Source organism: Lacerta agilis, chromosome 13 (genome assembly GCF_009819535.1).
Source record: "Lacerta agilis isolate rLacAgi1 chromosome 13, rLacAgi1.pri, whole genome shotgun sequence".
Taxonomy (NCBI): Eukaryota; Metazoa; Chordata; class Lepidosauria; order Squamata; family Lacertidae; genus Lacerta; species Lacerta agilis.
The window spans coordinates 9924025-9947152 of record NC_046324.1 but is presented as its reverse complement, the minus strand read 5'-3'; the positions used below and the strand labels follow the sequence as shown (position 1 = coordinate 9947152).

Genomic DNA, 23128 nt, shown 5'->3' with positions numbered 1-23128 from the left:
CTCACACCTCTGAGTTTGTATGCATACTTAAGGTACATATGCAAGAGGCTCATTTATCATTATGTTTTGCGAATGATTCATGCTTTTATGTAGCTGTATTATTTTATGTTTTCTGCCTGTCCCTTGATCATATTATAAAGGAGTTGTGTTTTATGTTATAAATCAAGTACTGCTAGGAGTTGTTTGTTTTCAAATGTTGTTGTTGTTCAGTCGTTCAGTCGTGTCCAACTCTTCGTGACCCCATGGACCAGAGCACGCCAGGCACGCCTATCCTTCACTGCCTCTCGCAGTTTGGCCAAACTCATGTTAGTAGCTTCGAGAACACTGTCCAACCATCTCATCCTCTGTTGTCCCCTTCTCCTTGTGCCCTCCATCTTTCCCAACATCAGGGTCTTTTCCAGGGAGTCTTCTCTTCTCATGAGGTGGCCAAAGTACTGGAGCCTCAACTTCAGGATCTGTCCTTCTAGTGAGCACTCAGGGCTGATTTCTTTGAGAATGGATAGGTTTGATCTTCTTGCAGTCCATGGGACTCTCAAGAGTCTCCTCCAGCACCATAATTCAAAATGTATTTCTTATCAATTAAAAAATCCTGAAAGTGTGGCCCAGAGAAAAAAGTTTGTGAACTGCAGCTCTAGATAAATCAGTTTCAGACCTGCAGTTGCTCCACAACCACCCTCTCCACCACCTTTGCCAGGAAAGGGGCGATGGTGACCGGTCTGTAGTTTTTACACTCTGTTGGGTTTAGGGTGGGGTTTTTTTTGACACCACTTCCTTTTTGAGGACAGTGCAAAAATGTCCATTGTGCAAAAATGCATTTACCACACCTCTGACCCATTCAGTTGCCACTACCCTGGCCAGCTTTAATAAGGCAGGGTGGTCTGGGATATAATGAAACATCACTGCAAGTTTCTTGTCCACATCTGCAGGCCACGTTAAATAGGGATGATCCCACAATAAACGGCTTCAAGGTTGCATTGTACCTCTAATGGTACTGCTGCAATAACGAGCATCTAAATTGCTGCGGGGCTGAACAACTTTATCCTTGATTGCAGCTACCGTAATTGTATCGGGTGCTCCACACAGGTCTCGGTTTGAATTTATATTTACAAAGAAAAGCGGGGTGCCAGCAACTGAAGTAACTATATAATTGATGGGCTGCAACACAATCCGGCTCTTGTTTTTCCTCAGAAGCAACTCCCACGGGAAGCCTTTATCACGTCCCCTTTAAGAGCCGCTTCATCACGTCCCCTTTAACGGCCGTTGCCATTCAGGGCCCGCGTGCCCGACGGCTGGCCGTTACCCCATTGGTCCGTTACTTTCTCTTGTCGACCGATTCCTTCCACGCTGCATCTTATGAGTCCGCCAAACGGAGGAAAAAAATAAGTCCAGTTGTCCCGCCTACTATGGAATATTTACGCGGGATTGGAGGGCGAAGGAGGGCTGACGACCGGCGGAAGGATCGTGGGGGCGGTGATATGTCCTTGCTCACAACTACCTTAAACGCCGTTACCGGCAGCTCGGCTGCTCAGAGAGGTCGAGACTCTCCGAGGTGACTGACGTTTGATAGCCGGGCAGGTAAGGCTGGTGAGATGGGTAGGGCGGGGCGGGTTTGGTTATCCATCAGCCGCTGCACGTAGCTCCTGCAGAGGTGTGAGGAAGAGCCCTGTCTCTCTAACCTCTCCCCAGCGCCCCACATCCTTCTCTGTCCCGCTTTTATTCACCTACGACATATTCTCCATCTTTATAGCCACCTCACTCAATGCAATTTAACGATTAAAAAAAAACCCACCTAAAGCCGTATAATATATACCCCCCCAAAAAAACATTATTGGGCTTGCGAGCAAACGGGGAGCATTCACCGCACACACCCTGAGGGCGGTTAGGTAATGGCCTGGCACGCGGCCTACTGTCCGGAGGAAACCCCAGGAAATGAGGGGGACCTCCTGAGGCGCCGAGGTTTGCGAGGCACAAAAGTGCCCCTCGTTTCCGTCTCCATAGCAACGCGGGGGGGGGAAGAAGAGAGGGCCGGGAAGCACCCACGTGGGGGGGGGGAGAATGCTGCGCACGCGGGAGCGCACTTTTCGAGGTGCCCATCATGGCTTCCTCCATCTCTTCACGCTCTTCCTACCCCCTCTGATTTACTTCCTCCTCGTCGTCGTTATTTTCCACGCTCTCTTTCTCTCCCCCTCCTCCCCGAAAGCCGCCTCTGCGCATCCTTGAGCTGATCACCCCCCCCCCGCGCCAGGAGCCTCCCTCTCTGCTGGTGGAAGCGGGAGGTATCAAGTTTCACCGCGTGCCAATTGTGGCTGGGCTATCATATTGCGAAGGGCCTGGTTTCATGAGCGTTATCTTTTCGCAGCGACAAGGCAATCAGAGTTTCCTATTTCCTTGCTTTCCTCCCGGATCTAACCCCAGTACCACGCAGGTTTATGCGCGAGGTAAACGCCGCTAAACCACAGTGGGTTGTAACCCAAGTTGTATGCAGAATAGGTCCATTGAAATTAATGGATCCGAGTTACCCATGTTTTAAAATTGGTCTACCCTTGAGAAGGACCAACACTGGAGACATCCCCATAAAAAAGCATGCGTAGCATTTGCAGCCTTATTCTGACCTCGAGTAAGGATGCTTTTCTCTAGTTGCCTAAGGTGGTATTTTAACTCCCGCATGCTTTGGAGTGAGTGCAGGGACGGCAAGACTTCCTTGGGAGCACAGTCTACCTACCATGAGGCGTTTCCCTAGGGTGACCTTGGCTATTGCAGCAGCAGCTCTGTGCAGGCCAAACAATTCACGCTTGCGGGAGTAGGAACAAATACTAAGAGATTCCATCAGTGTGGTTGCCTGCACCTATTGTTGCTTTTGTGACAATACTGGGGTGGTTTTTGGAAGAGGCATGACTAAGGAACCATAGCATGTCAGTTTTTTTTAATCTGGAAACAAGTTTCACCTTCATACTGGTTTGGTGGGGAATGAATAATTGTAGCTTGTGATCAATATTTCTCAGAATAACAATAAATAGTGCTGAATGAAAACAGTTCTTCAATAAGCACAAAAATTGTAGAGAAACTGTTTCACATAGGTAAGGTTGTGTGAACCAATAGCAGGTTAGGAAGCCGACCAGTAGTCACAATACTGCTGCCATGCCAGTAACAGGTTCTTTATGGTATTCTGTACAGGGGTCCACAAATTGGCTACTAACAGCATGTATTCATTTGTTTAGTAGCCATGCTTCATGCAGAGGTTTGGTGGTGCTTCGAAGCAGTATTTCCAAATCTTGGTGTGAAGTGAGATTGCTTCCCATTTTTCTGAGACATGAAAATTTAGAAGGGGAGAAGTCATTACTAGCTGCTCAACCCTTGGGCTTTTTTTACAGATGTGATGTAATTTCCACTTACTGGAAGAAGGAAATGACTGAGCGATTAGCACAGTTAATGGAAATTTAAGTAACCAGCTTAAGTTGTTGCTTCTTATTTCAGTTCTACCTGCCTGCTGGAAATACTTTTAGATAAAACAGCTAGTGGGGGACAACAATTTATTTCAGTTTAACATGTTCTCTCTGTATCATATAGTACTGTATGCTGTGTCTAACCTGTAGCAGCTTTCCCTTGACATTTGTTGCCATGTAGAAACATGTCCACAAGCCGATCGTTCAGTAGGCCTTTTTGGCTATAATTTCTTTGAAATCTTTGTAGCTGAGTCATCTTACATTGCCAAGGCCAGTTGGAACACCTGCAGTTGGCGCAAATCTTTTCAACCAGGAAATGACTTAAACTGGAAATGCTCATATATGGAATCAGATTAGCTTTTCAGGGAACAGAATTTATGACAGTAGCTTGATATATGTTTATAATTGTTTTCAAATACGTTTATAGATGTTCAATCAGACATATTAAGAACTCAGCTTTTCCATGATGCTTTTGGCTTGCTGCAGTATTCTGTGACTTCTAGCACGTAGGATTTGAATTAGACTGTAGTAACAGCCTATCACCACTACTGTGTCTGTGCGCAAGAAAGCTTCAGGCAAATGATGCAGCCAATTGATGGCACAACCAATGTATCTAAATTTAGCTAAGGGCTTGCACTTTTGACTGGGTATAAATTCATTCATTTCACTTGGTCAGCAAAGTAGTCTTTACTTTCTGAAAAGGAAGGACTATTAAAGCAGCACATCCTAGTGAAGTAGTTTAAAATTTATGTTGGAAGTTGATAGAGATTAGATAAAGACATATTTTAGTGAATAGTGCATGTGTTCTTAAAATAGTCATGATCCACCTTTTTGCAAAAAGAATAGCATGGGGCTAAAATGTTTAAAACCACTTGCCCTGGGATATCCCAATCTTATCTGTTCTCACTAACAGCTCACAATAGACTTGTTTAAAGCTCGTCACATAATTAAGCCTTTCTTTGTTAGTGAGTTTATATTAGATTATATTGCCCTGCCTGCTTGTTCATCTGTTCTGTTTTGTGTTGAGGGCCCATGTGATCCTCCATTTAAAATTGATCTGCACTAAATTGAAATCATTACCTTAAGAGTTGTAGACTACAGATATCCTGGTTGGATCAGAGTATTTAAAATGATATTTGGGGTAACAGTCAGGCTACCCGTCTTGTACAGATTGTAGGGAAGCATTTAAAGGTATATACTGCTTATTCTACTAAGTTTCTGGTAGATAAAATGTGATAAGATTTTAAGAATTAGATTCTCTAAATTAGGTGATAGACATGATGGTGGAGGTGTCACTTCAGTCTGCAATCATTATTGTGTGCTTTTCATTAAGAGTGCTTAAAAGCCCTATTATGAGTTGGAGTGACATATAACTCTGAAGTGGCATATAGTTTTTTCAGGTCTAGGCAAATCCCAATACATAGCTGTCAAATTTCTTGGATACATTGATTTGATTATCCTGTTCACTTTAAAATAATAGTCTCCTGTTTGCTTGGCAAAAAAAGAAAATGTGGATTAAGGAGATTACTGTTAAAGTCTTTATTTTTATAATGTTGCCTTATGTCTTAATTGTAACATACATTGTAATTGATAGGCAGCGTGACACATTCCTTGCACAAATGACTGCTTTAATGTCTGGATTTAGTAAACTTACTGTACTAGGACAACCTTCCTAATTTTCAGAGGGATTGCTTGTTCTACCCCCAAATATTATATAATGGTTTTGCAGTTAAGCCAGCATAATATGTTTACCAATGCATGGGAAGGTGCAAACTTTTATATTTCTTTATTGAAAAATTAAAAGTATAAAATTATAAATGCACAAGGTAAAATAAGCTGTGAAAAGAAAAATGTAAAAAAACAACTCATTAGTTTTGTATAATGTATTGAAAAAGTGGAGCAGTACCAAATGTAGCAGTAAATGGAGAGTAAGAGTCCTAAATTGCTTAATACTGTTTCCCATTGCAATGTTGTGCCAAAGTTTTTTGAAGCCCAATGTAAACTGTCTTTACGGACCTACAAAGAGATGTCATTTGAGTAGGGGGTGGCCTCCTCAGAAATGGATGATAGTTTAATTCATAAGAAAAATGCTAAGCTAGACTAATTTAGTAAAGAGCTGAGACAAGCTTAAGCTGAAAGAGTGCCATTTTAATACAGTAATGCTTAAATAGATATTTGCAAAAAGGTTGTATAAATATGAACCTGGTTGCATAACAATCTTCCTGTGCTGGGAAGACATTGGTCTGCATCACTGTAGCAGCTATTTCCTGTCTATCTCTCCCCCCCCCCCCCCAGCATACTTCTGTTAATTTGAAAGTGAGTCAGCATCTTCACTGAGGCTAGAGCTTTTATTTCCTCTGAGAATTGGCTTATTCAAAGGGAAGGTGAGGGATAGGAGAAAGGAGAATGATGCTTGCAATAAGCTGAATCTGAATCGGATGAGTTAAAGCTCTGACTACGAGGGGAAGCTGCACGAGGGAAGCTGCACGTACTACAGAGATCCTAACCAGAAAGGGTGGAGCTAATGCACATAGCCTAGAGCTGCTGGGAATAACCATACAACAAAAAGGGGGACAGGTTTTACTCTTTGAGAGTAATTAGTATAAATTAGAAGTGCTTGCATTGTAGGTTGTAGAACACAATATTGACAACGCATTGCTAGTGAGAACCATTTGTCCAGGGATAGCATGAGAAGCCAACATCTTGTATAGTTGAAACACATTGAGTTTAGTGGTATGTCTTTTTTCCTGGATGCCTGTCTTTCTTATTTATTTAGCTAGCTATGCTCACAAGTTAAGTGTGTGTAAGTTGCAAGTTACTTTTATAGGCTGGCTGCCAAAGTGCAGTATTAAGTGTAAGTCTATTTAGTTCAGGTTTACTGGGTTAGTTTTAAACTTCTATTTAGATTAATCCATTATATGTTTGGCAGTTCCTAAACATTAGTTAAATAAGTGTATGCAATAATGTGCCCTTTTATGAGAATAAGCAGCAGCAAACACTCAAGTTGCTCCATCCTTGGTTGAGAATGCATTAATGCAATGCTGTGCATATGTGCATTTTATATACACGCAAAACTGCATAGGAGTAAGTCGATTTGCTAGCTGGGACAGACCTCAGCCTGTTCCTTCATGGCAGTCTGTCTCTTTTGCCAATCTGAGCATGGGCTGAAATCTTTCCATTGAAGTTAATCAATTTGCAATGAAGGGCTTCAACCTATCATGTAGGAATCTCTTCTGCATGGCTACATCCCAGGAATGTATTAAATGGGAAACATGTTCAGTTGATTGCTGCAAGGTCAAGCAGATGTATTTCCTTTATTTCTTTTTTTAGATACCAAATCTCAGCAGCCATGTCAAAACAACACGATGCTTTCATCCAGACCCAGCAGTTGCATGCTGCCATGGCAGACACATTCCTGGAACACTTGTGCCGTCTGGACATTGACTCTCCCCCAATCACTGCAAGAAACACTGGCATTATCTGCACAATTGGTAAGGAGTTTAATCACAAATTTAATGTAAATTTTGAACACTATTTGCTCTGCCACCTTACAGTTTTTACTAGCCTACTTTACATATCAGCTAAGTCAGTCACCTACCTGAGTAAAGTTTTGAAAGAAGCCTTCAGATAAATATTGGAATACAAATAGATCTTCTTAATTGTTTTTATTATATTTTGTACATCATCTCAAGATACGTATGGAAGGCAAGTAACAACAACCACAATAACTGCTGCTATAAAAATGATCATATTTTCCAATAGATAATTTATGTGTATTCCTTCTAGCAGTATTAGTGAGAAGTAAAAAAGTAATGAATGTAGCTAGCAAACTAGAAGATGGGAGTTAGTCAGGTACTTGGCTATGTTGGAACACCCTTACTTTTGCCCTGCGTAAGATTAAGGAAGTAAAATCCTGTATGCCAGGGGTCAGCAACCTTTTCCAGCCATGGACCGGTCCACTGTCCCTCAGACCTTGTGGTGGGCTGGACTATATTTTGGAAAAAAAAAATGAACAAATTCCTATGCACCACAAATAACCCAGAGATTATTTTAAATAAAAGCACACATTCTACTCATGTATAAACATGCTGATTCCCAGACCGTCCGCGGGCAGGATTGAGAAGGCCCATGGGCCACATCCGGCCCATGGGCCTTAGGTTGCCTACCCCTGCTGTATTCTATGTACAACTTACTTACTTATCACATTTATATCCCACTCTTCCTCCCAAAGGAGCCAAAGGGAGCAAACAACAAATGATAAACATTTTATGGCTGCTATGAATATTTTAATAGTTGAGAGGCTTTCCCAATAAATGTGTTCATTTTGGCTGTGTGCCCCTCTTCATGTTATACTAGCTAGAAGGCTAAACATAGGTTTTCCATGTTTTTAAGACCTAAATGCACATTTCTAGCATCTAGCCTATTGTTTAATAATAGCTTAAACAGTTATTTTGCAGACAAGAAGACAAAGGTGCAGAATAGTCAAGTAGCTCTGGACAGTTATCTGGACTTTAATACTCAGTTAGCAATGCTTTCAGTGCATCTGCTCTAAGTATGACTTAGTTGGATACCACCTTTAGACTTGTAACTATTAACTGGCATATGCTAAAGAAACTTCATTTTCAAATCTCTAGGCCCGGCTTCTCGGTCAGTGGAAATGCTAAAAGAAATGATTAAATCTGGAATGAATGTTGCTCGTCTCAACTTCTCTCATGGAACCCATGAAGTAAGTAGATTTGAGGGCAAATATTGCACTCACTTGAGAAAGAACAGTTCTCATTAGATCAGTCCTAAGTTTTACCTTGGGGCTAAAGACTTGAGACCTCCTTTATCCAGTCTGATGTTAAAAAAACAACACAACTTTAAACCAAGCATTCCAACAAATATGCAAACCTCTTAGCATCCATATCTAAAAGTGCAATTGAGTCCTTGTTAAAATGCTGGTAAAATACATTTTCTTGTTGGTCTTCTACTTTCAGATAAATGTGGTAGTCGAAACTTTAAATGAAAGTTAAAACTGCATATAGCTGGAAAGCAAAACGATGAAATGAGTTAAAATAGTTTCTCCAAGAAGATTGTGGCCATCTTGAATATGGAACTGTTTCCATGCAGCCACTGTGCAGACTTTGGAGGCACAGAGCAAATGTCAGAGGCTGGATCTCAAAAAAAAGATGCCTGTTACAAGTACAGCGTGTCCATTTCAGTATTCACTGAAAGTTCACCTGTTAAAGGTCACTCCTCTGTTACCAGATACTGCTGATGCATGCCTGACTTCCAAACAAGATCTTGAAACATGTTCACCCTTGTATCTACAAACATCTCCTCCTGTTAGGAGTGGTTAAATTAAACTGCTATGCTCTGGTTCATGGGGTCTGCTCAGGTACAGTGTCATTTGAAGCTGCTGCTTCTTTATTAAGGTTATAGCAGTACCTATATTAAGAAAATTTAACCAGTATTACTCTTTTTAGGATATGTTCTAGTTACTTCCCTGCAAAATTATGAGATCTGCAGGGAGCCAGTTAGATATGACTGAAATGGAGTTGCCAGTCTGGTAAGATACAGCAAATCTGCAAGGCTTGCCAAGTAAGATTTGGGAATAGAATTATGTTGATAGGATTTTGGCACTTTAAAAGCAGAGTGCTTAAGGTCACAAGACTTGCAAGTAACTTGTAGTAGAAGGTAACCCCCCTTCTTCTATAAATAAAGCAGCCTTCTCACTATTGCTACAGGATGGGAGGCTCTCAGGCTCCCATTCCCAACTGCAACTTTCCTTAAAGGCCACCTGAATGCCTTTGGGCTGGCTGCTGTTAACTCTTTGAAAGGTCAAGCTGCAATCTGGGCAGCAGCTTGCAGAATTATGTTAGCTAAGAAAGTGTTTTGGCCTCTTCTATTGGTCTTCTCTTTAAAAGGCATCACGTTGAATGTGCATAAAATACATCAACACTCCTAGACTGTTTCATTATTTTAGAAACTACTGTATGTGATGAATTACAAGTGGTCATTTTTACACACACACACACTGCAGTATGTGCGCATAAGTCTTACTGGTGGTATTATTTAATTTCTATACCAGTCTTCATTTTTAAATAAAATGGGTATGCTTCATTTTTAAATAAAATGGGTATACTGTGGTGAGCCAGGGGAGGCTCACCACAGTAGGTGTGTGCCATATCTTAAGCGGGAGAATCATTTCACAAAGTGGGCCACTTTGGAGAAGGCTGTCTTGCACCTCAAAATTCTGCAAGACTGACCCAATTGGTTAGCTTCTCAAGTTCTTGGTGAATGAGCAGGTCTATATGGGAGAAGGTGTTCTTTCAGATTGCCTGGTCTTAAGTAGTTTAGGGTTTTATGAATTGATGACAAAATCTTAGACTTTGCTTGCTAGCAGGGTGATGGTCAGTGCAATCTCTAGCACAGGTGTTATATGTGCATGGTAGGATGCTACTTGGTAATCTAGCTGCTGCATTTTGTACCACGCAGCTTCCATACCAGTCTTAGAGGCAGCCCCACCTTGGAGTGTATTGCAATAGTCCAGTCTCGAGGTTATCAGTGCATGTGTCCCTGTAACTAGGCTATCCTGTTCCAGCAACAGTTGTAGTTTGCACATGACCTAAAGCTGCAAAAAAGTACTCCTAACCACTGAGGCCACTTAGATCTCCAATAACAAAAGTGGAGGAAGGAGTTCTCTCATCTGAGTACCTATTAACAGAAATAAAGCTGGCTATCATCAGCATATTGATGGTACCATGCTCCAAATCCTCTAATGTCTGCTCCCAGTGGCTTTATATAGATATTAAAGAAGGTTGGAGACAAGATGGTTCACTGTGGCAGCCCACAGGACTACTGTCTGGGAGTGAGAATCACCAAATGCTCTCTGACACCAGCCCTTCTTCAGCTAACACGGTGCCTCCCAAGCAATAGACTGTTGTGGAGGATGCCGTGGTTGATGGTATCAAAAGCTGCTGTGAAAAGCAAGCAAGAGTAGCAGATCACACTCCCTTTCATGAAAGGCACCCATCTGGCAACAGAGTGAGATTTAGTCCCCAAACCTGATCTGAACCCAGAGTGTAATGTGTCTAAATAATCCGCATCCTTCAAGACCATATTTTGCTGAACTGCAACTAGTCTCTTGAGCTTTTTGCCTACAAAGAGCTACTAGGCAGTAGTAGCTGAAAGCTTCTGGGTTCAGGAACAGACACACTACTGTCTTCTTAAAATTTTACCTGGGATCCTAATGTCCCACTGTTAATGCAATTACTTATTTTCTGAACCTGTTTTAATGCTGATTAGTTAAACTGCTGTTCTGTATGGTGATCAAATGAGCTAGTTAGCCACTTACCTATTTCTTCCTGCAGAAACTTAATATTTTGGCATGGTATAGTACCTTGCTGCTTTCTTCTTTTAATAGCTGTAACAGTAAAAGTTTACCTAACCTTGATTGTAAACTTTGCCTGTCTTCTATTGCTGTTTGATCAAGATAAGAAAACAGTTTTCATAGGCTAAACTGTGAAGTGAAACCTATCTTTTAGTGAGGATTCAGCTAATCTGACTTTAACTAGAGGTGAAAGCTCTTTTCAGCAGAGCCCTGTGGAATCAATAATTCTGGTGCTAGTTGAAGATGAGAGCTTGATTACCACCTAACTTAAATCAATCAGATCTTTATTACGGTCATAGACCAGCATACACCTAACTTCATTTGCAGGTGGCTGTCTCTGTCTCTGATACATTGCTATCATTGAGCAGTGGATGAAACAAACTGAGTGTGTGTAACTCGCAACTTGCATTTTAACTTTTGTGCATTCAGCTTTGAGCACTTAGCTTTGAGCACTTAGGAAACTTTGTCAGTCCCACCTGCCTTTAAATCCGGAGTGTTTTGAGTTGCCTATACACAGTTTTGGTTTACACACTATCCCTGAAATGTAACACCTGTAAAATTTGAGAATCTCCTATATTGTGTTAAGTTTTCAAAATAAAATGTGGAAGTCTTAGGCCATATTTACTTGTGCTAGAAACTGTTCTTCATTCTTCATATTTGACAAGATGGAAGTAAAAGTTATAGGATATATTAAGTATTAATATATATAATTGTCCAGCTTCTAGACACAGAGCCCAGGCAATACAAAATGTAGTGTCCATTGCATCTAGTTAGCCAGACAGCTCTGTGTCAAGGTAAGTGATTATTTTTGTTCTGTAACCATTGTATCTTCTGTATTAGTACCATGCAGGAACAATCAAGAATGTACGAGAAGCTACTGAGAGCTTTGCTTCTGATCCTATTTCGTACAGACCTGTTGCTGTTGCACTGGATACTAAGGGACCTGAAATTCGAACTGGACTCATCAAGGGGGTAAGTGTTGGGATGTAGTCTTCTCCACAAATCCAGCAAGAGTCATCTGCCAGAGGGCATTCAATCTATCCAAGTCTTGGTGGAAGAAGGGGAACTTAATTGAGGACTGTTTTCTGCCCTATAACTTCATGTTTCCACTTCCAGATGTACCATGCCTGGTTTCAGCACTTGGTTGAAAATTGAGGAAATTCTAGGGTTATCCTAATAGGGTTAGCCTTTCTGCTCCACTTGTTGCATTTACACTGTGGCAGCAGTCAGGATGACTTAATTCTGAGTGAAGTGGATATCCTCTGGCAATGTCAGTAACAGTTGTTTGTCCTTCCAGAGTGGTACAGCAGAAGTGGAGCTTAAGAAAGGTGCAACTTTGAAAATGACCCTGGACAATGCCTTTATGGAGAAATGTGATGAGAGCACACTTTGGGTGGACTACAAAAATCTCACCAAAGTTGTTGATATTGGCAGCAAGATCTATGTGGATGATGGACTCATTTCCCTGAAAGTTATGGAGAAAGGTGTGTTTGGAACGCATTCCTGTTATTGTGGCCATACCTTAAATAGGAATACATATTTATGTGGTGATGCTACTTGCTATAACAGTGGTATTTAGAAACTGCATAAACGTAATTGCTTTCAGCATATTAGAAACTGATATGAAGAAACCAGGTGTCTGCATCTTGACAGATTAGGAAAGAAATTAGGGATAATTGTGGACACAAGGGGATAATTATTTTGGAAATGACCTTATTTTGAGTTACAATGCTGAATTCTTGGAACTCTGTGCAGGTGCTGATTTTGTCATCACTGAAGTTGAAAATGGTGGGCTGCTAGGCAGCAAGAAAGGTGTAAATCTGCCAGGTGCTGCAGTAGACCTTCCTGCTGTTTCTGAGAAGGACATCCAGGATCTAAAATTTGGTGTGGAGCAGGATGTAGACATGGTGTTTGCTTCCTTCATCCGAAAGGCAGCTGATGTTCATGCTGTCAGGAAGGTGCTGGGAGAAAAGGGAAAGAATATCAAGATCATTAGCAAGATAGAAAACCATGAGGGTGTACGTAGGTAAGTTGGTTATTAAATTTGTTATTAAATACGTTTCTTGAAAAGTGAGCTGCATGCCAGGTTGCACCTCCTAAAATGGGTCAGTAGCTCTGTACTTGCTGTCAAATGTTGACAGTACGCTGTGAAGGATGCAGATTGTGAAATGCAGTGCTTAGAAGCATCCCCCCTGTGTGCTCAAATATATGGGGGCAGATCCTTCTCCGGAAGTGGGCTTGTCAGTGATTTCTTTCTCTTGATATCTGGGACAATGTGTGGTTTTGGTGTGCTACAGTATTCTGGAAACTCCATATAAGGTAGATAGGCAATTTGACTCTGACCCCTTGCACCCCCATTCAGTATCAGTTTCACAAGAAATAATTTTGTCTTTTGTGCATTTCAGGTTTGATGAGATCATGGAAGCTAGTGATGGCATCATGGTAGCTCGTGGTGATCTTGGTATTGAGATTCCTGCAGAAAAAGTCTTCCTTGCCCAGAAAATGATGATTGGTCGATGCAACAGGGCTGGCAAGCCAATCATCTGTGCTACTCAGGTACTCGAAGAAAAGTTGACTCTGAAGGCTTGTTATGCTATTAAATGATACCTTCTGTCGCAATCAGTAAACATGGAAAATGTTAGTCTAAAATTCTGAGGTCGATTCCACATCTCTGATAGGATCCAACACAGCTTGAAGAATGTTTCTTGAAATTCTTAATCAGAATTCTTATGGGTACTGCAACAGTCTAGTTGTAAAAATGGTTTAAAAATGGAGGCTATGGCTATAATAATAGTAGTTACAAGTTATAATAGTAGTTACAAGTACTAAATAAATTGCATAGTGCACCATTGTACCCTCCTGCTTGTTTTGAACAAGTTGAAAAAACTTAAATGTGTGGTTTAGGAAACATAACACATCATTTTGACAAGTCTTTGAGCAAGCAGAATTGAGATTTGATAGGTTTGCATTTTTGTTACAGCACATTTTGTGATTAAACATCATAGAAAATGTATATAGGCTGTATATGAATATTATGAACTAATGTGAGTTTGGATACCGAAATAACTGCAAGCAAGAAAGCATGTTCCTATAGTGCTATTGCGTACATGTTTCATTGGAAGCAACTCCCAATGGGTTTGTTCTTCATTGTGCAAATAAGATTGCAGTTACTTTTAATTTCTTAATATGTCTTTAACCTCTGGATTTTATAATGCTGGCATGGTTACCAAGGATTCTGCTTTGATGAACAGTACAGAAACTAAGCATTTCAAATTTTATGTAAATAAGATGATTATCTTGCAGTGAAACCTATTAACTTCACCTTGTCTCATTAGATGTTAGAGAGCATGATTAAGAAACCACGGCCAACACGTGCAGAAGGGAGTGATGTAGCTAACGCTGTCCTGGATGGAGCTGACTGTATCATGCTTTCTGGAGAGACTGCCAAAGGAGACTACCCTCTGGAGGCTGTCCGCATGCAGCATCTTGTAAGTGATAACCATTCGAAGTCAAAAGACAGTACCTGTATACCTAGAAATATTAGCATTGCTTATGCCTTGTTACCCATTTTCCCATCTGCTCAAACACCATCCAGGTCTGGTGGCTAGCTTAATATTTTATACATGACATGTGGCTGTTTTCTCACTATAGCTTGCTATATGCCATAGGTCCCTCATGCTGCCATAGACTTCTTTAATGGCATTGAAACACAAAGTGCTTTCTTGCACTGACTGCAAGTATAAAACTTATGCAAAGGCAAGTAGAACAAATTCTGAACTGTAGTGATTAGTTTTGACAGCCTTAAGTGGGTTCCTTCCTACTGAAGTGTCTGAAATTGTCCAACTTAGTATATATTGTATTTTGAGACAACTTCAGATACTGTATCTGGGATTCCAATTATTGAATTGTATTGTTTTGATGAATTTGTTTGATTTATTTATATACTGCTGTGTTAGATATTATAGTGATTGCAATGCTTGGTTTTTTTAATGCTACTGTGATTGTTGTGAGCTGCTTTGAGTTCAACATTTGTTGTTGGAAAAGCAGAATACAAATACTAAATCAAAGCCGAGACAAATCAGGAGTGGTCCTGGAGTATGTTCTCCGTTTCACTCCTCATAGGTAAGAGAACTTGTGAATTGGGGACCATCCTATATTTTAAGTTCTGTAAGTGGCATGGGGGAAAGTGTGTGAGCCCAAGGCCCACTCCCAATCTCATCCTGGAGGGAAAAGAACATCTGATTCACACTCTTCCCCTTTGGGATTGGACTGTGACAGTTAATTGCCAGCACAATTGTTTTATGCACAACGGTTGTGCCCTTGGAACAGTGTTTAATTTTTTGTGTGCATGACTGACACTTTTTACATGTTTAAACTGCCAGAAAACTCTCTGCTCTGCTTTTGGAATTCTCCAGTTTCTCATTGACAACATGGCACTTTGTGCCAGAATGAAAGTACTGATTGTGTTGATTGTCTGCTGTGAATTACAGCCTTGATAACCTACTAGTTTGAGAGCTGCAGTTCAGGTTAGCTAGCTTACTCCGAACAACTCTCACATAATAGTATGCTAACTACCTCTTTGCTTGGACTCGTCCTTATGTAACCTGGTCCATACTGTCAAGCAGTTGAGGGAACCAGTTCATGTGAGCTGGTGGCAGATAAGCATGGTTGTGTTGTAATGCAGCCTGATTTCTAGCCATCTTGAACTCACTTTCATTGAAAGTGTTGACTTTACTGGCTTTTGGTATCTTGCCATTGTACTCATACCTTGCTATTTGCTTGAAGCATGACTGTCTGAAAAAATGGGGGTTTCATCAGTGCTGTTTAACAGCTACAAAAATTACGTATTAAAGTGTCTTCAAAATGCCTAGATGAACCTGGTTTTCCTGTAGAGTTCAAATGCTCTTCTTTAAATTTCATAATGGAGCTTACCACCATATTAGTGCATGCAGGATCCCTGGCTGAGTTAGTAGTTCTTGATGCATTCTTCTGAAGTAGTTAAAGAAAAATAAAATGGGATGCCTGGAAGTTGAACCTGGAACATTGAAAAGATTAGAAGTTAAGTTCAAGCCCCTGTCCCTGCTACTTTAAACACCAATACATTCAATTAATAGATGTAAAGAATGCCTTACTTTTAAGAACGCATGCATATAATTGTGCAACTTAACCCCCTGCCAATTATAAGCTAGATTTTAAGCCTCATTTGAGAAATGTACAAGAAGGTTGTAAGATTCAGCCAGTACATGCTGATATGGACTTACTATTGGGTCGCTCTTGGTCTTCTTAGAGCAGTTTTGCCTCTTTATGTTACCCTAATGACATTAAGTATTTCGAGGATTTTAAATCAAAAGTTTAGTGCAAACAAACTTCTTCCTTGATTCCCATTATGTTGGGCATATGTTGACATAGCTTGGCAGATGCCCTTCTGGGGAAAAAGTAAGCAATACTTTAAATAGGAAATAGGAGGGGGAAGAAAGATAATTCAGCTTTGTGTTGTGCAAAGCTTCTAACATAACACAACATAACTGCTAACCCAGAATCTTGTTCAAGACTTGTTGCTCCTTGCTTTTGGTGCTTGGTATATGTCTGAGATCTAGTTCTTACAGATGGGGTTGTAAACCTGTTCCTGGACTGTACCTAGAACAATTTTCACCAACATGCCAGTTTTCTACGTGGGATGAATTTTTCTTCTGTATGGAGGAGCATTCAGTCGTGTGAGCCTCCATCTGCTGAAGACCTGGGTTTACCATTTCATCTATGAAAACCAGGGCTTACTGTTGGGCCACACTGCATTGATTCTCATGAGTTGCTCTGCAGCTGTGCAACACTGAGTATTCTATTGATTCTGGTCATCTAAATAATGATGGGTTCTCTGGCTTTGTACTTTCTTTCATGTTCACCTACTGCTCTTCTATAAAATATGCCTAATATTGCCTAATAGGGTTGAATGGGAATAAACTGCACTAATTTGCACAGGTGGTCCTAGGAAAGTATCCTTAATATGCCATGCTCTTAACTCCCATCTGATCTTATCTAGACTGTCTAGATGCAATAATTCTTGCTGTCTGCATGCTTTAAAAATGCTATGCAAGTCTCTGGCTGATAAGGACACATGTAGCACCGTCTATTGAAATATGACGGTGTAAACAATGTGGTAGAAAGCACATTGAATTCAGTGGTATTCCTGAGTAAGTCTACATAAGATTGTACACTCAGTTTTCAATCCCAAGAGGAAAGTTCCATCTGAACCCAATGGGGGGGCATATAAGCAAATAACCTGGACATTAGCAATTATCCTACATGTTGCCTGCCAGCTAACACTATTACTCAATTATACATGAGACTTGTATTGCCAAGTGTGAAAGATTTTATTTCTAATTAAAGGACAGGGTGGTACAGTAAAATAATGAAGCTGTCTGGACTCAAACCATAGAAGTGCCTTAATAGAGGCATTAGTTATCAAAAACTGAGGATTATAAACTTGGACCCAATTAATGTAGTGAATCTTCTATAATATTAACAGTGCTCAGACCTGCAGAAGCAGAACTTTGAAGTCATGGTTTTAACAGTCGGGGACTTCTGTCTTCTTTCTCTGCTTGACAGAATAAATAAACATGTTTAATTTCTGAGGCAGGATGCTTAAGGGCTTTTTCATGATGACCACTAATCTGTGGTTATCTTCAATTAGGCCCTGTATCATGTCCAAATTATGGCTCTAGTGATTATTTTAACTTTGAAAACCAGGTAGTTGAACCACCCTGCCTTTAATCTTGCATGACTGACAAATAAGCAATTAACTCTCCTTGCAGATTAACTTTTATCATATCACTCTGGTGAATTTCTTTCCTTTCTATGTCGCTCCTCTTTTTTTCTTCCCTCCCTCTTACTCTGGCCTACAGATTGCTCGCGAGGCTGAGGCTGCAATCTATCACCGCCAGCTGTTTGAAGAACTTTTCCGCCTCACTGCTAACAACAGGGACCCTCTTGATGCCATGGCTGTAGGCGCTGTGGAGGCCTCTTTTAAGTGCTTAGCTCCAGCTGTGATAGTTTTGACAGAGTCTGGCAGGTAGGGTTCAGAGTTAGGTACACATCTAGGATTTGTAAGGTAACTCATAATTCATTCTACAGTGGTTAGAGGTTTTAAAAGCAAGCAGCTGCTTCAAACCTATACTTGATAAAACCTGTTCCTCATATGGCATTCTTCCAAAACCAAACCATCAGTCTGCCTTCATCTTTCTATCAAAGCAGGATTTGAGGTAGGTAGAAGCAGAGCAAGAGTGACTGGCAGTTGCGCATGGATGAGTGTAATGATTTTGGCAGAATGGAGTGGGGGTGACATGGCAGATGTTGTCTTCAGAAGGGAAATCTGTGTGCCCAGTGGGTGCAGTCCAAATAGCATGTGCTAATTTTGCTTTTGTTGAGGGTGCGCAAACAGTACTCTTGGCTGAAGTTCCCCATCAATCGCATTACTAGATGCTCATTTGGGTTTGCTGCTATAAGCACTCTGCCAAGTCCAGACCCCACCTTCACTCATGCCGCTAGTGATGACAGATGTGAATGTTGTCTTCCGAACGCATGTTGCTCTTATAGATTGCTCGCGAAGCAGAGGCAGCCATCTTTCACAGGCAATTGTTTGAAGAGCTCCGACGGCTGGCCCCGCTGAATCGGGATCCCACTGAAGCTGCCGCTGTTGGCGCTGTTGAAGCTTCCTTCAAGTGTTGCAGTGGGGCCATTATCGTACTCACCAAGTCTGGAAGGTAGGAGGTGGAAGGTTCTGGCAGAAGTCACATGGACTTCACGTGTTTAAGTAGCACACAACATGAACACCTGTCCCAATCAAATACTGTATTTTTCATTGTCTGTGTGGAGGAGTGTATGTTACATTGCTACTTACTTGGATTTACCCGGATCTGGATAGTTAATTGCACATTAAACCTTTATATTGTCTCTCCAAAGGAAGTCTCAAGATAACTTAAAGCAATTAATTTAAAATAACTTTGATAGCAAAAACTAAAAGCAACATCCAGATGCACTCCACTCCTTGAGCAGTAAATACTGAAACAAGATTGTTAAAAACAAGAACAAAATCAAAGTGCAAACCTCAAATTATATGTAAAACCAGCCCAGTCTAAAAATGAAATTTGAAATACATGGTGGACTAAAAAAGTTAAAATTTGAAGCTGTAAACTGAAAATGCTGTCAGTAATCTCCAAAGGTTTATTAGACTGGGATGCAGTGCCTACAACTGCTTCCTATGGATCTTTGCCATTGAGCGGAACCTTGGAATAACTTAAAGCACAGGGAAGGTTAATATGAGTGGAAAATCCTAAAACATGCTGGGCACAAGCTGTCCAAAGCTTTACGCTAGACATGACAAAACCTTTGCTATACAGCAAGCCCATAACTTGAATGCGGTGGTTGCTTTCCAGGGATCACACCTAAAGCTAAAATCATAGTCATATCCCATTGGGTTCAATGGCAGTTGGGATTGCCAAAGTCATTTCCCCCGGAACCCCACACCCTTTCAGTTAAATAAAAATCGCTATGTGTGTAAAGCTGAATATGCACAAATTGAATGTAAGTTGTGGGCTTACTGTACTAGAATTTCTCTGGCACAAAGGGAAATGGGTGGGAAAATACATGTATGCCCCATTAATGTAGGGTTGGCACTACCGGTAATTCTATATTTTTGACACATCTTGAATCGGTTGTCTTGTCAACGTGCAGATCAAAGGCTGCGGAATACTAAGTAGCTTCTGTTTTGCCTTTAAATATAAGGTTCCTTAATGCCTGGCTGTCTGAATGTTCTGTAACAGAACCAGACAGCATGAGACTTTCACTTGAGTTCAGTTTTGTTCATCAACATATTGGAATTATATTGTAAATGTATGTGGCCATTTATCAGGCCAGTAATATCTACATTAATTGAAGCTAGGATCAGTGCAGAGTTCTCATGCCAAATTATGTAAGGAGTAACAACTGCATAGAAACACTAGGTTGCTCAAGGAAGACATTGCTTTGCATGTTTCATATATATTTAGTTCTTGTAATTATAGGGTGTGAAAGGGGCAACAAAGTGCACACCGTGATACGTCATTGTAGATGGTGCTACAGTGATATTTCTGCACAGATTTTCCTTAAAATTGGGTGGAGGTTTTAAGCTGTGGTGCAGACGTACCCTTAATATTATTCCTTGCTTGTAAAGGGTTCTTCCCAGCCTCATGCCTGACCTTTCTGAAGAAATCTGAACTTGAAACAAAATCCAGAGCTAAGTTAGACTTTCCTTCTAATAGTACTGCTGTGGTCTCCTTGAGTAACTTAAAGGTTTCTGATACTGTAAGTTTGCATTTGTGAATATCAAATAGTTGAATTTTTGTAAAGCAACAAACTGAAAAAGGTCTAAGACAGTTTTTCTGTTTAGATTTATTAGCAATGAGAATATGGGGTCTGCTGAAACCATAATGTACACATCTTAAATCTTGGGATACAATCTTTTGGTAGCTTTCTAAAGAGAAGTAAAAGCAATAGTACTTCTTACTCCATTTGTGAGTAGTGTGGTGGTTTAGTTTGCATTTCTTCCCTATTTCAAGCATTTACTACATGATCCCTGTTCTTTTCAAAATGATGATCCCCTAGCAAGTAGCACACTGAGCTCTTAGAAGAACTGAGAAAATTTACAAACTAATTAAAATAGCTAGAGATGTCATACAGTGTAAGTAGCTTTGTGGACCAAATAATGCCTATGGGTCGCTTCCTTTAAAAAAAAAAAAAGAATTTTTGAAATGCAGAATCTGATCCTGACTAGCATAAGGCACATTTGTGGTGGTTGAGTAATGTATGTCATTAGTTTTCCAAGACTTGCAGGCAAACTCAAGCACACCTGCTTTCTTAGGTAAACTAGCTTAATGTATTTGGAAGTATTTCCTTAGTGAAAACTTGTCATTATCCTGGCCTTTTAGTCTATTGTCAGGGCCCAAGTATCTTCTTCACTGCTGCTTTTGTCACCCAGGAGAGAGCAAACAAGCACATTTTTTTTTTGCTAAAATGTCTGGAGAATTGAATGAGCTTCCTGTTTGCTACTGACTTAACAAATTTGTTTACTGTGCTGAAAATGCAAAGGCATCCTTCCTTTTATTATAACAGCATTTGTCAGGAGGCTACAGTGCTTGGAGATTATACTTGCTAAATATTGTCTGGGGGTATTTCCATATATCCAGAACTTGAAGAGTATAATACCATATAATCTGGAGACTAGTGTGATGTAGACATCAATAGTTGGTATATTAAGTCTCTCCTTGGAAGCTGCCTTGACTCCTTTCTACCCTGGATTCATTGTACACAGTGAAATGTGTGTGATCTAGATGAGATGACAATTGAACCTGCCACATGTTCTCCTTTGTAGATCTGCTCACTTGGTGTCAAGGTACCGCCCACGTGCTCCCATCATTGCTGTGACCCGTAATGCTCAGGCAGCACGCCAGGCCCATTTGTACCGTGGTATTTTCCCTGTGCTGTGCAAAGAGCCAACCCATGATGCCTGGGCTGAGGATGTTGATCTCAGAGTTAATGTGGGCATGAAAGTTGGTAAGTTCATAAATGTTGCTCTCTGTGGAAGCTTCAAAAAAATCATACAATAATTTTATCTGTCAGCTGGAAACATCCCAGAGTTTTGAACCAATATTTGACAGTTTGGTGTATTAGAACAATATTACATGAGATTTTAGGCTACAATTGAAGCTATTATAGCTTTAACTAGTTTCAGAATAACTTGGTCAGTTTGGGTTCTTAGGTGTTACCAAAACCATCGCTATGCAGTTCTATAATTTATCATATGTTTTAAGACCCATTTTCTCACTGCTTTCTTTTTCTTTCCAGGTAAAGCTCGTGGATTCTTCAAGACTGGTGATCTAGTCATAGTACTTACTGGGTGGCGCCCTGGTTCCGGTTATACCAACACCATGCGTGTTGTGCCAGTTCCATAAAATCAAACCCAGCAATCTCAACGCTCCTCTTGTCTCGCCACCTTCCCCTTGCATTAGATCAGCAAATTGCTTGCAATATTGTCTTTGCCTGTAGAGTGGATAGAGGCTGCCAAAAACCACCAAGTGCAGTAACTGGGGGAAGAGAGACTAGGTCTAGAAATACTTGAAATAGTTCTCTAATTAGAACCCCTCCCCAAACTGTCCTGCCTTATTTGTTAGGAACCAGCGTAAAATTGTCTAGCGTGGCAACTTGGGCTGCCCAGTGTTTTTCTTTGGCTCTCTGGAGTCCAAAGAAACAGGAGGGCCTTCCTCCAACTAGTAAGGCATTTTATGCAGTGGCAATAACTGCCATGTTCCTTTTCTCCCACCCCAAAGGTCCCTTTTCTGTAGTTCCGTACTGTCAGGTCTCCACGCAAACACTCCGGATTAGGATCTGCCTAGATCGCCATAGCTCTCCTTTCTGTAACATCTCTAGTCTTGCTGTGTCCCTGTGGGTATACAGGGGTTTTTGGTACACTGTAACCAAAACTCTACAACGCAATCACTTGGATATCTTAACTGTACACTCCAATAGGTAGTGACAAAACATCACATGCTTGTTCCTTGAAGTTCCAGAAAACCTGGTTTTTAAAATTCGTTGCTGTATCTTAATTGCCAGCACAGCTAGAGGATAGCAATGGAAATGAGTGTCTACAGGGTTCTTTTGCTCCCAGAGTCTACTCAGGTACAGATTGCTTCAGGTTTGATATAAAAACTAAAAATGGCGTATTTTGCATATGGAACTTTAAAGGGCTGAGCAGTGCAGCAAAAAAAAATTCACCTGATGCACTCCCCACATCTCAAGCTGCTAGGAGTTGCTTGTGCGCCTGTTGCAGTGTTGTGTTTTGTGTTCAAGTTGAGTCGTGTTTCCTGAGCACTATCCTCTATAAATCAGGATGATTTACCTACTGTAACAGGTGTATCGGGCTGTAGAGTACAACTTTGTACATCAATAAAGCAGAGCTCACATACCTATCTGTGGTTTAATGGTTCTTTTCATCTTGTTATTTCCTGATGCCTTGAAACTGGTGTGTAGAAAAAATAGCTGCTGTTCTTTCAATCTAGATTATCACCAAGGTGCCTGAGAATTATAGCTTATAAGGCCCCGTGACAGATGCATACAGAGGCGGCCCTCCACATGTTTGGACAAGAACTCCCATCATCCTATTTTCAGCTGTGGGCCGGTCCACTGTTCCTCAGACCATGTGGTGGGCCAGACTGTATTTTGAAGGAAAAAAATGAATTCCTATGCCCCACAAATATCCCAGAGATGCATTTTAAAGAAAAGC

General features: G+C 40.8%; 1 protein-coding gene across 2 annotated transcripts; it reads left to right on the top strand.

Annotated features, from left to right (window-relative positions):
• The first annotated feature begins 1452 nt into the window (after positions 1-1452).
• Positions 1453-22814, top strand: PKM (pyruvate kinase M1/2). Of its 2 annotated transcripts, none has more exons than XM_033167391.1 (11): positions 1453-1575; positions 6774-6934; positions 8078-8169; positions 11659-11790; positions 12116-12302; positions 12574-12844; positions 13224-13374; positions 14154-14306; positions 18409-18575; positions 21221-21402; positions 21694-22814. In XM_033167391.1, exons 2-11 carry the CDS (start codon positions 6793-6795, stop codon positions 21798-21800), a joined length of 1584 nt encoding a protein of 527 aa, XP_033023282.1. In that variant the 5' UTR covers positions 1453-1575; positions 6774-6792; the 3' UTR covers positions 21801-22814. The 2 variants fall into 2 exon arrangements, with proteins under 2 accessions (XP_033023282.1, XP_033023284.1); XM_033167393.1 differs by lacking the exon at positions 18409-18575 and adding an exon at positions 17718-17884.
• The last annotated feature ends 314 nt before the right edge of the window (positions 22815-23128 follow it).

What these genes read in the sequence shown, in the direction of transcription:
- PKM (XM_033167391.1), top strand. Translation starts at nt 6,793, where the DNA reads ATGTCAAAACAACACGATGCTTTCATCCAGACCCAGCAGTTGCATGCT. An exon ending in AACCATGAGGGTGTACGTAG is followed by an intron (nt 12,845 to 13,223) that starts GTAAGTTGGTTA and finishes TGTGCATTTCAG; the next exon opens with GTTTGATGAGATCATGGAAG. An exon ending in GTACTCACCAAGTCTGGAAG is followed by an intron (nt 18,576 to 21,220) that starts GTAGGAGGTGGA and finishes TCTCCTTTGTAG; the next exon opens with ATCTGCTCACTTGGTGTCAA.